The sequence below is a fragment of the Penicillium atrosanguineum genome (genome assembly GCF_028827265.1).
Source record: "Penicillium atrosanguineum strain IBT 20685 chromosome Unknown utg000002l_segment0_segment0, whole genome shotgun sequence".
Lineage (NCBI taxonomy): Eukaryota > Fungi > Ascomycota > Eurotiomycetes > Eurotiales > Aspergillaceae > Penicillium > Penicillium atrosanguineum.
This window is the reverse complement of record NW_026623134.1, coordinates 1777079-1791701: the sequence shown is the minus strand read 5'-3', so window position 1 is coordinate 1791701 and position 14623 is coordinate 1777079. Positions and strand designations below refer to the sequence as shown.

The window sequence follows — 14623 nt, the reverse complement described above, 5'->3', positions numbered from 1 at the left end:
GAGGGCTGTGATTGGTGGAGAGGAGGAGCAGCGGGAGTCAGTGCCCCAGCGAACTTTGGATTTGGCAACTTTGTCGCTTGTTCTCCCTCGGGACCCTCCTCGCCCTGCTCGGGGCTGCGAACGCCCTCCCTTCCGCACCTAGCCCACCAACTCTAGGAGTGTTTGCACTCGTTCGATTCCGTCGAAGGCGCCCAATTCACGGGTTTTGTTTTTGAGCTCTTTCACCGCAAAAATCTATCCATTCCACCCGATTATCAATTACCGTACCCCGGGTGGAGTGCACTCACCCAGTGTCAACTTACAACAATAATCGTCAAGTGCCTCGGAAATCGTATAATTATCCACCACCATCTCTGGAACTGGTAGAAATGTGCAGCAGTGCCACTTCCCGACGTCTTCTTTCATCCAATTATGTTATAGCACCTTTTTGAAAGAATATCCCGATTGGGAAGGGAGCTATTTCTCCCACTGACCATGGCTACTCCTCCTCCGCTATACTCATTTTGAACAAGAAAAGCCTTCCTAAGAACATGTAGTCCGCAAATTCAATTGACTCTTCACCTTGATTCTGAGGAACTGGATGCTGCATCAGTAGCATACGGTCTAGTTTGAGAATATGAAGTCTTCTTGATACGCATCACAGCTGGGGTGTCTAGTCGCGAAGACGACAAAAGCGTAGTCGGAATATCCTACCTAGCTACTCTTTCACCCAATGTACGAGCCCCTTTGTAACCAATCTCACTCTCCCTGTTCATCCCTTTTCGCCTCCGGCCCCCCGGAGTCAGGCCCCACCTATAACATGAATAGACACGCAACTCCTCTCCCTGTCATTTGAACACCTTGATCCATCAAATTTCTAAGACTTGTAAAGTAGGGAAGCCCTTTTGTTACTACATAGAAGTCTGGCTAGGCTGATTCCCTTCGGCTCACTCTCGCGATGTACCAAAGTGAAGGCTATTTTGGCCTCCCGTGCAGAAAATGCAAGTACTTTCGCAATCATGCTTCACATATAACGCATTTGTGCACACAGTGAAGCAGCCAAGGGGCTTAAACTACTCTTGAATAGCCTCCGGTTGGGCCTATGACCACGTCTTCTTCACGCTGGGTTGGAAATACTCTGAGCATGTACTCTGAAACGAGGCATCGCAAAAGAACTACAGTTAAGTGGAGCCTCTTTTCGTAACGTCCCAAGCAGCCGAAGACGTATTATACTCTATAGATTACTGCCAATTAGTGTCAGGTTTGTTTCAGCTCTCTAATATTGTTTGAAATGTCCCTGTGCAGAGTAGAATCTAGCAAAGATGGCACCTGCACAGGCTAGTTTGTAGATGAGTTTCAAGGTACAATGATGACCTTGTTCGAATATTACAGTTTAACTACGACACCCCCGTCAAGAAGTAACCCGTCAAGTTCGTGAAGAGTGAGGGCGCTTAGCTTGAGTTGTTTCACCTTTTCACACCGGGCAAATATATAATCTACGGTCGGATCTATGTTCCACCACCACAAACCCCAGAACAAGCAAGACCAGATTCCCAATCTCACCCAAAGCTAGGATCTTACCAGAAATCACAATACCCACCCAAATCAGTGTCACACACGCTTCGTAACCAGCCCGCATCTCGCAGACGGCATGCTGCATGGATTCACGAGCAGCGCTAACCGTATTGGGGACGTGCCGCAATAGACTTTTGTGGTTTGGTGGGTCTGATCCACGTGGAATGCAAAGCAGTGCAAACTGATTACGTCACCATGTTAAGTTGAAGAATTTGGTCAAGTTAGAGAGATGATTGAATCAAGCTTGGCTTTTAATTATTAGCTAGTTTATGGGTTGTAACAAAGTGTCTATGCAGTAAAGTATACCACCATAAACCCGATCCAGCTCCCGACTAACCCGAGGGCTGAGTAACTGCTCATGAACATCAAGGGTAGGAACTGGAGCCGTTCCCATCCAAAGATTAGATAGTGGCCCAGTGAGCAATAGATGATCAGGGGGATGGAAATGGTCAGATATAGCAAGGAGAGTCGGTCGAACACGAAAATGCGCGGCCGCTCTGGGACCGGTGCGACCCGGTCGAAGACGAAGAGGAACAGAACTAGCCAGAAGATGGTGTACACGGTCTTGAGCGGGAACTCGGCCGCTGTGAAGAGGAGTGGGAATAGAGACACGTGGCCGGCTACTGCGAGCGGTCGGAATGCGCTGAAGTAGCGGCGGTCTTTGAGTGCAATCAGGCTGAATGGAATGATGATCAGGAGCACGGCCTTCTCATGCACATGCCAACCGAAGAGGAAGGATGCATATCCACAGAGAGTGACGGCGCCAACGAAGGTATCCCAGTCGGGACGGAACCACAATTTCACCAAGGGAACCTGGAAAGTGTAAGAGAAGGCCACGTGGAATTGTGAGATGGGTACATACCAGCTGGAAGACGAAAGTTAGCAAGAACGTATGTTCCTTGGTCACTTCGGGGAGAATAGCAAATGATGTGTCTCCCACGAGACCACGAGTGACACTAGTGAGTGCTTCTCGGTTAACGGGCAGTCCCAAGCGGGGAGCAACTATAAAGCTAATCAGCAAGACTTTAAGACCCCTTTCTGAAAATAAATACTTACGTGGAATCAAAGCACGATCGGTGAATGAGTACATAGCCCAAATATTTGGCGCCCAGTACGCATGGCATAGCCCTCTCGAGAAGGGGAAGAGGCGATCCTTGAGCTGGAAAATCTGACCCCACTGCACGAAAGGTCCAAAAGCAATGGCAAATATGCCAACCACACACACCCCAAGCTTGATGATATTTCCCAAGCGCGGCCGGAGCACATTCTTGGGGTCGAGACAGTAGGCGCGCAACAGATAAACGAACCAAGCGAGGGAGAGATAGAGGTATATATGCTTGAAGCAGAGTAGCGCGGCGAACGTAATCCCACTGTAGAGGAGGGTTGACTGCTTGCGAGCCAGGACAATAGACAGGACCATGATTCCGTACATGAATCCATTGTATTGGAAGTGGATGTGGTCGATTATGAAGAGACCTGGCGAGAGGAGGATCGAGAGACTGGCAACATGCGCGGCCTGCTTGTTTGCAAGGGGAACAGACTTGACAAATCTAAGGCCATTAATGGTCAGCGCTGCTCATAGTATTCGTAGGTAAGACGTCGTACCGGCTCAGCGCAAAGACCAGAACTAGCTCGGTGAAGATGACGGTGGCTCTCTGGAAGTAGACAGTTTGCCAAGAGTCATACTCCAAGTTCTTAACAACTAGCATCGCAGGGTCAATGTACGCTGCCGCTTGCGACATGAGCCATTCGAAGGCCGCGAAGAACGGGGGGTAATCGAGGGTCCATTCCGAGGTTTTCTAGATAACTGTTAGAGCCCACGGTATAGGCCATAGTCCCAGTGAACCAACATTATAATACCATTCCTGGATCGGGAGCGAATTGGTAATGGCGAGCCAGTTGCGATGGACCTCAAAGTCGGTCGATTTGCTGTAAAAGCGGGATGATCAGCGCTCAGCAAGTGTGCGGGCGGATGGAAACTCACTATGCAGGGAACAGCAAGACCTTGAGTGCGCCCGCAACGATGGCGCACTGCGCCAATGACGGGTAGAGCTCAGCCATTGGAGCAGAAGGGCATTCCTGAGTCCAAAGGAAGTTGAGCAGGAAAGTTGAAGCTCCTCCGCATCTGGGTCACGTGAATGCGGAGAATAACAAATCAGGAGAAGGCCAGGTATCAACAGCACTACCTTCCGCATGGACTTCTCGGACGTCGGCGTCCGACACACCATTCTCAACAGTGTTCAGTTGCATCATTTCATTGACATCTCTCCATCTGCTGCTGCCATCGCCAAGGAGGCCCGCCTTTGTGTCATTGCCATTGTCGTCGGGTGGATCACTACTCGCGTTGTCGCTAGCCTTTGCGAAACCCCTCGGACATCCTGCGATTGCAAACCCCGTTCGTCCCATAAGGAGTCGAGTGCCGATTGATTGATACTGGGCTGTGTTTGTTAAACCTACCAAGTGTCTATATCGCAAAGGGGTTCTTTGAGGCCTTTCTATTGCCAGCTATATTATCTGCGGAGCTTTTATTCTACCTGTCACAATGAGAGCCTTCTCTTCCCTAGCCCTGCTTGCCGTTGGTGCGGTTGCCCAGGTAATTGAGAGCCAGAGTTTTGGGCATGGTGAAAGGTAGGCAACGAGCCCTGTCGCATACCCTCTTTCCCGTGCCGGATCTAACTAACACCTACACTAGGATATCTCCAACCCGCCACGATCTCCCAGGATGGAACATTGGCGGAGAGGGCCATGCGCCTTCTCTTGTGAGTTAACGATTATCTTTCCCCGTGCCAAATTTTAACACGCAAGCTAGCTCTCCGACAAGCTCATCTTAACGCCCCCTTACCCCGGAAACACACGAGGATCCGCCTGGGTACAGAACCCGTACGTTGCCCTTTGAATTCAAGCTGAACAAGGAACGAATACTGAAGGATATACAGTGCTTCTCAACAGGAATGGTCCGCAGAGTTCCAATTCCGTGCTAGTGGTCCCGAGAGAGCTGGTGGCATTCTCCAGTTATGGTATACCAAGGATGGCCAAGCTCGAGTTGGAACCTCGAGCATCTACACCGTCGGCCAGTTCGACGGCCTTGCTCTAGTTATTGATACGCATGGTGGACGCGGTGGAAGCATTCGCGGCTTTTTGAACGACGGAACAACTGACTACAAGAGCCACCGTAGTGTCGACAGCCTCGCTTTCGGACACTGTGACTATGCCTACCGCAACCTGGGCCGGCCCTCCGTGCTGAAGCTGAAGTACACCAGCTCGATCCTCGAGGTCACTGTGGACGACAAGGTCTGCTTCTCAACCGCCAAGGTACGTTGTAATTTTCCCAGTCGCGCCATGAACAGCCCACTTACCCTAATCAGGTCGCTCTGCCTGCTGGCAACACATTCGGTATTACTGCTGCAACCCCCGAGAATCCCGACTCCTTCGAGATCTTCAAGTTCATCTTGGAATCCGCCTCTGGCCAGAGTGCTCCCGTGTATCAGAACAACGCTCCCCAGCAGCCTATTCAGAACCAAGCACCCCCAGCCAACCTTCCTCCCGTTTCCTCTTCTGGCAAAAGTTCTCTCGATGCCGGCATTGCCGCTCAGTTCGTTGATTTGGGGGCCGCCTCCAGCTTGCCAACAAGGCCACCAACACCATCCTCCAGGACATGAGAAGCCAGGCCGCCAAGAGCGAGTCTCGCCATGCGGAGATGCAGCAGAACCTGGCCACAAAGAGCGACCTTGCTGCCCTTGACGCTCGCCTTCAGCGCATCGAGACCCTGCTTCAGAGCGTCCAGCGTGACATCCAAGGACGGGATTACAGCGGCAGCTTCAGCCAGCTCCACGATACCCTGCGGTCGTCGCATCTCAGCTTGACTGAGAGTCTGCAGGGCCATTTGCTGAGCGGTACGCCTAAATTTATCTCCCATAGTATAAAAGTGTCCCAATTGACTGACATTATACACAGCCATCACCGCCTCAACTCCTCGCATGGGCTTCTTCATCTTCCTGGTTATCGCCTTCCAGGTCCTCCTTGCCGTCTCCTATATCGTCTACAAGAAGCGCCGCGCCAACATGCCCAAGAAGTTTCTCTAAACTTTATATCCGCGGGTGACCGGTCATACCAGAGCGTGATACTTCTGTTCTTGCGTGTCGTTAATTACTTTGATTTGTCCCAGCCATTTGGTTCTGGTTTCGGGTCTTCATGTAGAGTACGAAATGGATTTTATTCTTACGGTCTTATCATTCCCTTTTTTTTTTTTTTTTTTTTCTTTTTCGAAAGTAATCTACGGCCTGGCCGAGAAGATGGCGCAAATAAGCCCAAATTTTACATTCTGTTGGCCTTTCGGAACATCTTCCCTGCGTCTTTTGGTGACCCTTGTCAGGACACCTTGTTCAACGTCTCTTTGAATACGACTGGACAGATGACAAGGACCGCTCATTCTATAGGCATTCAATATCTCGGCTAGGTTGTACGGTAGATTCAAATCACAAAATGGAAAGAATCCATTGACGGCCTATGCTAAATAATCGTACAAAACAAGATTCTTCGAGTCTCGAATGCGCCGTCCCATGCTCGTGTCAATTTCGCAAAGTCCAGAACCAGGAAAATGCAGAACAAGAAAACCAACCCGGGCCATAGCAGAAAAAAACAAAAAAAAAAAAACAAAAGCATTCCTAGTCAGACAACTCGAAGAATCTGAAAAAGAAAAAAGTTGGGAATCGACGATGGTTTGCAGTCGCAGAACGGAAAGCCTGAAAACCAGGCTCAAGAATCATCCCTCTCTCCTGGAAAAAAAAATAATAAAACGCCACTGTCCATTGCGAATTGCAATTCTTTGTACGGTGCTGATGCAAATGGTATGCTGAAAATGATGAAAAGGTTGAGGAATTATGGTGCATATTGGTGTGTGCGGGGGTTCGCATCACTTTGACCGCGTTCGACTTTTCCGGGACAAGGCAACGCATGACCTCATGGAGCTAGACAGACTCGTTTCATAGGTGACTTAATCGGAGTTTGTGTGCTGGCGCTTCTGCGCCGGCTCTTGGTCATCTTTAATAGGTTCCTCGGTATCAACGCGAGATCGCTTTTTCTTGAAGTTGAGGGCCGTCTGCTTCAGCGTAGACGACCGGGCCCGGGGAAGAAGTTCCCCATCGGAAAGGCCGGATGTGGAAGCTCGAGATGTCCGGAGAGTGGCCTTTGGGGTGACCGATTTGCGTGAGGTTCGAGAAAGAGATTTATGGCGAGGAGCCAAGGCAGGGGTCTCATCCGGGCGAGATCCAGTCTCGGCATCGGAAGTAGTAGAAGCGGCGATCTCATCACCGACCGGAAGATCAGAAGTAACAGTTTGAATAGTAACCTGAGATTCCTCATGATCGGTAGGCTCATCAGGCTTGGTGGCGGTGCATGTATCCTCAGACGAATGAGTGGCGAACTCGCCGGCCGAGGGAATAGAAATGGGACCCCCATAATGGAGGCCGAGAAGGGAGGCGGCAGCATCGAACTGATCCTCGGGGACAGTACCAGTACGCATGCTTTCGATGGCAGTTTTGATCTGATGCTGGAGCTCAGCAGGCAATTCGCCCTCGTCGCTTGAGGCACCCGCAGAGGACAGATGCTCCCTGGTCAGCTGCCTGGCGACGGCCATTGCAGTTTTAGCCACATTATCGAAATACTCGCGCTCGCGCTGCTGCTTTTTGTCACGCACAACGCCAACAAAGTCAAGGACAATGTCGCCAGCAGGAAGACGAGCTCGCTTCTCGCGCCAGTCCTCGTCGAAAGTGGTCTCCCGTGGATCATCAGTAGTAAGAATGTCGACATCAACGGCAACGCAGTTCTTGGGGCGGCGTACACGACGCTCTTGCAGACGACCATCAACCATCTTGGAAACGATCATTTCGTCCGATCGAACGTGATTAGGGCACATCCAACCCTTGGAAGGGTCAGGGGGGTTCGCACGGGGCGGGTCCAAGCAGTCTAGATGGAAACGGCTTGGGCAGTAATCACATTTAATGATAGGACGCACATTCTCGCTAGACAGACCACAACGAGTGCAGAGGATAACTTGGCCGTTTTCCATCAGCCGCAGCAGGTTGGGATCGTTGTACGCCGGCACACCCGCCTGCTTTGGTGCCTTAGTCAGCCGCGGCAGGTGGGGGACAGTTTCGTAGTATCGTTGTTCTCCCAAGTGGCCCGAGTCGTACTGGACCCTCTCACCGACTCCGGCAAAGTAATCCTTGATGTCGGTAGGCGGGCGGAACTCAGTCTTCGTTTCGTCGTGGGCCCGCCGAATCATTTCCGTGGCGCAGTTGCGGACCACGCAGCTCACGCAGTGCCACTCACCCTTGGGCGGGTTCTTGGGGTCCATGGCGGGTCTGACACATCGGAAATGGAATGCGTTCGAACAAGTGTCACAGCAAAGCAAATTGCCACCTCGATCACATTTGTAGCAGTTGTCGCTATTCTCAGGAGGCTCACTGTAGGATGCCGTTAGCATCGAAACACCAGTAGCAGGCAAAATCAACATATCACTTACACTTGATCAGGCATCAGCCGAGGAGGATAATCAGCAGTCCAGTCATTCACGCAAACTGAGTAAACTGAGTTCGAAAAATCGGAATCAACGGCTTGATTGGGGTCTATTCCAATTTCCTCTTTGGCTCTCTGGCGCCTTTTGGCCAGTTGGTGGCGCTTCTGCCTCTCATTGATGGCTTGTTGTACAGCAGGTGTCGAGGAGGAATCTTCGCCTGCATCAGTAGCACTGCTTTTAGAGGCAAGAGAAGTGCGTCGTTGCCGCGCTCTTTCACCCTTAGTGTAAGGCTGCATGATATTATTCTCTTCGCCCCGCTTGGGACGAAGAGAGCTGCTTTCAGGAGCGGCCTCATCAGCTTCAGCCGGTATAGCCTGGGAAAATCGAGCGCGCTTCTTCTGAAGATTCTCGCCAAGAGCAGGATCTGCTTCCCACTCGCGACGACGCTTGAAAGAGGTTTCATTGATGGGGCACGGCTTTCTGGGCCGCTTGAGAGGAGCAGTGTTGGTCTTTCCACTGACAAAGGCCTCTTCGAGCTTTGGTCCACTGGTGTCACGGTAAATGTCCGCGGTCTTGAAAGGTGTCCGGCCAAGGGGCTCAGCTCCGAAGGACTGAGCAGATGAAAGCTCTGACTCGCTGTTCTCACGGGTCAAAGCCTGGGCGTAATCTGCAGAGTGTGATTCATACCACCTGCTCGCATCATCGATGGAGTGACGCAACATGGTCTTCAGTGCGAGTTGGAGAGAGTGATCAGCGTCGTCCCGGCCGATGTTGTGAATCAGCGACAACTTAAAGTCGTCACTGGAGATACCGGACCAGTAGTAAACAAGACTCAAAGCAACTTCGTCTTCGCCACGCTTGGCAGAGTGAGAGATGGCAAGCTCTACAACTCGCTTGAGCTGTTGGACGTCATATCTGTTGGACGCTGGGTCGGGGAGAGATTTCAAAACGGCGAAAAAGTCGCGGTTGATCGTAGTCCCTTTTTTGGGAGCCATGCCGTCTGCGACTGCTGTGGCAGGAGGAGACTGAGGCTGGTGCAAGGGGGTGTCGACGCCAGCTGCGTTAAGATGAGTAAGGACAGGGTCGGTCAAGAGTTCATCCACAGGGGTGTCAAGTGGAGTTTCTGCAGGAGAAAAAGAAGGATGGAGAGTGGAAGGTTCAAGAGCTTCAGAAACCGGGGTCGCAAGATTGGTGGTGAGAGCGTCCTCGTCGATGTCCTCACTAAGTATTGTGTCTTCAATAGGAACCCCGATTGTCTCCCCAACAATGCACTCAATAGAGCCATTCAAGGCACCTATTTTCCCAATACCAGTCATCATTTGGTCATTTTCCTGAGCTCCCATCGCTGCCTCCTCTGCCACCGGTGTGATAGGCATCCCCGTGATGGGATCGTCGCCCACATCGCGCGTCGCCAACTTGGCGCGTTTAAGAACATGTTTTGGAGGTGGCGTCAGACCAACGCTCTTGTACTCCGCAGGCGACGGATAATGTCCGATCGGCTTCATGGTCTAGAGGTATTTGTTCTCTTTCGAGCGAATGGAATCGGCATCTGCCCAAGAGGGGCGCGCGCGTTCCGCGATAGGTTCTTCCCATTCACGGATGTCGTTCAGCGGCGGTAGATTATTGGTCGTGCGCACATTGCACAGGTCAGACGAAACGCGTGCTTGACGCGGCTTATTCTCGTGAAGCGTTCGAGGCTTCGCGGGTTCTTCTGCGGGTTGGAAAATGGCCCAGCGCTGCTGGGATCGGAGACAAGACATGCTGACCGCCCTGGAGTGTAGGGTTAGCGCCACGCGGATCTCTACCCTAACGTGATCTATACAAACTTATGGTCCACGATCTTTCATGATTGCCCCTGTATGGGTTGCAAATGATTCTGAGCATTCGTAGAACTCATCAAAGTACTTAATTCAAGGAGAGCCGAGCAGCAGTGTCTTCAGATGATTCTCTCTCTGTTCTAAAGTCTGGGATACCCGGAGAGCTGAAAACAATCCTAGACTAGGAAGACAAGGTTTTTTTTTTTTTTTGGCATATCTTGGCTGAGCACGAGGAGTATTACCAGGTAAGGCGACCCGGTATTGCATACAAATGTTGTAAGTGTGTCGGTTGTGTGGTGGGCAGAAGAGTTAAATGAGTTGATAGAACCGCAGAAGTAATCGTAAACTAAGCAGGCCGCTAGAGGTCAACGGCTTACCATCCTGATCAAAAGCCATTGAGCTTAGTATTCAAGTGTATCATCTTAGATCGATTCTTTGTATATACTCAGCTTTGAGAGAATACATGACTTGCTGAGTGCTTATTCGAAAGTCAAGCACTGGGATGCAGGTGATATACGCTTTACTCTGGATCCCTCTCTATAGTTCCATGGTGATAATCTAAATTTGGGCTGACAACGTCTCCATTTGGCTCATAACTTCTGTTGTGCTGCTAAATACATGAAACGCATACCAGAAAGCCCATATGCCCTGGCTTACACTTCAATTTGACTCGGCCAATGTATACCCGAATCTTCACTGAGTGTCATTGCCGCCTCTGCTCATACGTACCACTCATTCAACACCTATTATCCTTTTCATTGCTGGTAAAGGCGTAGGCCCGATGGGGAACTTCATCATTGGATATCTTTTTTTGTTGATTTGAAAATCGAGAGAGAGTTCCAAGATCGGTATATATTGCACAGGAAAGACAACGCTAGTGTCAATGCATTTACTCCTTGGCGGCGACCTTCTTCTTGTTGTTCTTGCTCTTCTTGTTACCGGTCGAGCGGGCAAGGGGCTGCTCAAGGATCTTGAGGATCTCCTCATCCTCGATCTTCTTATCGGACTTGTACTGGGTGAGATCGAGCTCGGCAGGGGCAGCAAGCTTAGTGATACCGTTCTTGGTAATAGCTATCAATGGAATTAGCAATGCGTCTGGCCGCTTAATGAAGTTTGAACTTACCAACAGTGGTCAGCAGGCGAGAAACTGGGGTGTTATCGGCAGCACCGCTGGGCTCGTAGGCGCGCAGGACACCGTTGCGAACACACTCGACAACACCAACCTTGGCGGCCTTCTCATCCTCAAGCTGACGCAAGCTGAAGGGGAAAGTACCGAACTTCTTGACAACCTCGGAGAGAGTCTGGCGAGAGCTGGGACGCTTAAGGTGGTAGGTGGTAGTGGTGCGGCGGTGCAGGGTAGTACGGTGGTCAAGAGACTTGGTCTTACCGTTGCCCAAGCTGAGACCAACCTCAACACCCCAAACCTCACCAACCTCAGGGACACCCTCACCACGGGTACCGTCACCGGGGTTCACGATGATCTTCTTGGTGCCCTCAATCTCGTTGCGGTCAAACACCCAGCTGGTGGTGTTCTCGATGACGGTGCAGTCGTAGGCCTTGGCGATCTTCTCCAGGTAGGAGGAGAGCTGAGCCTGAGTAGGAGCCTTCTGGGCAGCGGCCTTCTTCTTCTCCTCATCGGTACCCTGAGCCAACAGACCCTGGGGAATCATGAGACGCAACATGACCTCGTTGGCGTAGTGGGTAGCAAGGATCAGGTCGGCCTCACGGCCGGTGACGGCCTCCTTGGCGGCGTCCTTCTTGGGAACGACAACCATATCACAGACGATTGTTCCGAAACCATCGATCTGAGCACCGAGCTGGATCTTGGCGACCTCACCGGCCTTCAGGGTAATCTCGGCCTCGGCGACATCGGACACCAGAGGGGTGTAGGGAGTGACATAGGAGCTAGGCGAGACGGTAGTGGGGTTGGAGATACCTTTTAGTCGCAAAGTTAGTTTTGCACTGTATGATCTTTGTGGATGGAAGTAGACCTACCCTTGGCAATCTTCTTGCCTTTGTAGACCTTGGCAATTTCCTCCTCGAGGAGCTTGTCACCCTTCTGGCAAATCTCGACGATCTTCTCGCCCTCAACGCACAGAGCTATAGAATGACATTAGAATGCGTAGCGTCGAGAACAAAGGGGAGCGCAACACACCAGAGACGGCCTCGAGCACTTTGTGCGAAATTTGGGCAGCGGTCTTGTACTTGGTCAAGGTGTCGGGGTTGTTGAGGGTGTAGTCTAAACAGAACCAAGGCAGTTAGTTTCAAAATCAGTTTGGGTGGTTCGTCTGCGAGGGCCTCCCGAGAAAGCTCATGCCATTGACCGACAACGCCCACAAACGTCAGAGCTTTCGCGGGAGCACAGTATGTCTACATACCAACCTCGGGCACTTGGGTCTCCGCCATTGTGATATGAATTGACCTCGCGATTCTGCGAGAAAAAGGTAATATGGGTGGTTTTCAAGAGTAGATCCTTAGGGAAAAGAAGAATGGATCGAGGGCAGGTCGTGTGCAGCGAACGAGAGAGCGTTTAGCGGTGGTGGGGGGGAAGGTTCCCGCCGTGGCCTGACATTTCAGGCGGAGCACGGCTAGGGTTACGAGCGGGAAAGACGTCATTCGACCTCATTCTCGTTCGTTACAGTACAGACCTGGGAAAGCCCCAGAAACATAACTGTGACTAAAGTTTTCAGGACCCCGCATATGATCCTCGTTCAATCCTTCGATTTGTGATACTCGTGCCGCTGAAAGTCCCGTGAGCCTGCAAGGATCGGGGCTTCCCCATCTGCTTCCCCTCCCGCAGTTTCTCCTCTGGCTGAGATTCCCCCTTTAATATCGCCTTGAGATACTTTCTCCAATAGTGTATTTTCCGTTCTAGACCTACTTTATCTTCATTCGTGGCTCAAAATGAGATCAACCCCAGAGCTCCCCATTCGTGTACTTACTCATAACATTCGATATGCAACTTCATCTCCCTTCAAAGGAGAACGGCCGTGGGCTGAACGCAGGCAATTAATGCTGAATGAGCTCGAATATCATACTCGCCACTGTAGAGAGTCCTTCATTTGTCTGCAAGAGGTTCTTCACAACCAGCTCGAGGATATCCGAGCGGGGTTGAATCCCTCCCGAGGCTCCAAAAATCAGCAATGGGCATATATCGGAGTCGGTCGAGACGATGGCCATCAAGCTGGAGAATATTCCCCAATATTCTATCGCCCTGCGGTCTGGGAATTGCTACGTTGGGAGACTGTCTGGCTGTCCGAGACACCTTCCAAGCCATCGAAGAGCTGGGACGCGGCCTCCATTCGCATTGTCACCATCGGTGTATTTACTCACCGAACCAGTGGCGACACCGTTCTCGCCTTGAACACTCATTTGGATGATCAGGGAGCTCGCTCCCGGCTTGAAGCTGCGCGTATCATTCGCTCCAAGATCCAGGGCTACCAGCGGGGACAATATGGAGGCTTTATTTCGGGCACTTTTTTGGCTGGTGATCTCAACAGCCAGGAGAACCAGGAGGCATATGCTGATCTCACTGGGTCTGGAGATTTGCGTGATACATTCAAGATGGTCGATACCTTACGACGATATGGCAACATCACTACTGTGACTGGGTTTGGTTACGGAGACAATCCAGCGCGCATTGACTACGTTCTACTGGGGCCCGAGGGCAACCAGAAATGGCGAGTGGATGGGTACTCTGTCATGCCAAGCCGGTTCGAGGATGGAGTGTTCAACTCGGACCATCGCGCTGTTGTTGCAGACCTCACTCTCATCGGCTAGCATGGAATCCCAGTATTCTAGAGTTCGTTTCCAATCGCATTGCGTGCCTAGAACTCGACAAGCATGAATATATCTGCCCCTGTGGTTAATATTAACGGCTATTGTCTCTCTTGGATCTGTATCTCTTTCGTGGACTCCTAGAGTCCTTAAAGGTTCGTTTTTGGAGAGTGCTAAGGTGTCAATACACTACCACGAGGCTATTGGGCTATTCGGTTACTAGTAGTTCCACAAAATTAGCTTCTACATAAATCGAACGCGATAACCTCAATCGCCGGACTGGGTGTTGTTGGGTGCAACTTCCAAGGCGTTGAACGGCACCGAGTGCTGCCTGATTCTGCCTTTGTGCCCCAATAACAAGGCACAAATATATAGATCACATGACTTCTAGCATGCCGTCGAACCGGCCCTGGCGCTGTGTCCTCGTTGAGAGAAAGTAAGAAAGTAGCGATGATAACTTCACGGTTAATCACCAACTGGCCTCCTCCCTCAATTTGTAGTACTAAGAAGTCGTGGGCATGGAAAGGGCGCCGAGGCTATCCTTGCTTTGCCCGGGAGCGGACATCTCGTAATCCTCCCAATCTCCTTTGAACTTCTCACACTCCCGCGCGCCCTGAGGAACCGCCACCAGCCTCACCTTTGCGCAAGCTTAACTCCCGGGATCACCCCAACATTGTCTCTCATTCCCTGCGATCTTTACGCAGGTGGCAAACTGACCTCCCCAAGACTCGCCGGGATCTGTTACCGGTCTGCCTAGCCCACAGCGCGATCCACCTCCTTCCCCCTTCGACCTCGGTATGTTATCACTTCCCCATAATTGCACTATAGTCGCTGCTCTGCAATTACACCCTCCTTCAGCTTGAATCCTTCGCGCAGCTGCTCTTGATGTGGTACATGCGCCGTCGCGACACGTGCAATGACTAGTTCGCACCTAACGCCTTATGCTGCGCGGTCGCGA

General features: G+C 51.3%; 6 protein-coding genes across 6 annotated transcripts; 2 read left to right on the top strand and 4 right to left on the bottom strand.

The window, feature by feature from the left end:
* Window positions 1-1842: 1842 nt before the first annotated feature.
* Window positions 1843-3960, bottom strand: N7443_002431 (dolichyl-P-Glc:Glc1Man(9)GlcNAc(2)-PP-dolichol alpha-1,3-glucosyltransferase ALG8; the record flags this gene model as incomplete). The annotated part of the gene is made up of 7 exons (XM_056882487.1): window positions 1843-2367; window positions 2417-2556; window positions 2611-3104; window positions 3160-3353; window positions 3405-3483; window positions 3539-3633; window positions 3754-3960. 7 exons carry the CDS (start codon window positions 3958-3960, stop codon window positions 1843-1845), a joined length of 1734 nt encoding a protein of 577 aa, XP_056744328.1.
* A 136-nt stretch (window positions 3961-4096) lies between these two features.
* On the top strand, window positions 4097-5636 carry N7443_002430 (uncharacterized protein; the record flags this gene model as incomplete). The annotated part of the gene is made up of 7 exons (XM_056882486.1): window positions 4097-4182; window positions 4247-4313; window positions 4364-4434; window positions 4491-4866; window positions 4920-5150; window positions 5174-5447; window positions 5509-5636. The coding sequence occupies 7 exons, from the start codon at window positions 4097-4099 to the stop codon at window positions 5634-5636; spliced, it is 1233 nt and encodes a 410-aa protein (XP_056744327.1).
* A 911-nt stretch (window positions 5637-6547) lies between these two features.
* On the bottom strand, window positions 6548-9576 carry N7443_002429 (putative PHD finger domain protein; the record flags this gene model as incomplete). The annotated part of the gene is made up of 2 exons (XM_056882485.1): window positions 6548-8018; window positions 8078-9576. The coding sequence occupies 2 exons, from the start codon at window positions 9574-9576 to the stop codon at window positions 6548-6550; spliced, it is 2970 nt and encodes a 989-aa protein (XP_056744326.1).
* A 3-nt stretch (window positions 9577-9579) lies between these two features.
* N7443_002428 (uncharacterized protein) lies at window positions 9580-9831 on the bottom strand (the record flags this gene model as incomplete). Its single annotated transcript, XM_056882484.1, has 1 exon — window positions 9580-9831. One exon carries the CDS (start codon window positions 9829-9831, stop codon window positions 9580-9582), a length of 252 nt encoding a protein of 83 aa, XP_056744325.1.
* A 946-nt stretch (window positions 9832-10777) lies between these two features.
* Window positions 10778-12294, bottom strand: N7443_002427 (curved DNA-binding protein (42 kDa protein); the record flags this gene model as incomplete). Its single annotated transcript, XM_056882483.1, has 5 exons — window positions 10778-10959; window positions 11012-11824; window positions 11884-11988; window positions 12044-12127; window positions 12267-12294. The coding sequence occupies 5 exons, from the start codon at window positions 12292-12294 to the stop codon at window positions 10778-10780; spliced, it is 1212 nt and encodes a 403-aa protein (XP_056744324.1).
* A 498-nt stretch (window positions 12295-12792) lies between these two features.
* N7443_002426 (endonuclease/exonuclease/phosphatase family protein) lies at window positions 12793-13668 on the top strand (the record flags this gene model as incomplete). The annotated part of the gene is made up of 1 exon (XM_056882482.1): window positions 12793-13668. One exon carries the CDS (start codon window positions 12793-12795, stop codon window positions 13666-13668), a length of 876 nt encoding a protein of 291 aa, XP_056744323.1.
* Window positions 13669-14623: the final 955 nt, after the last annotated feature.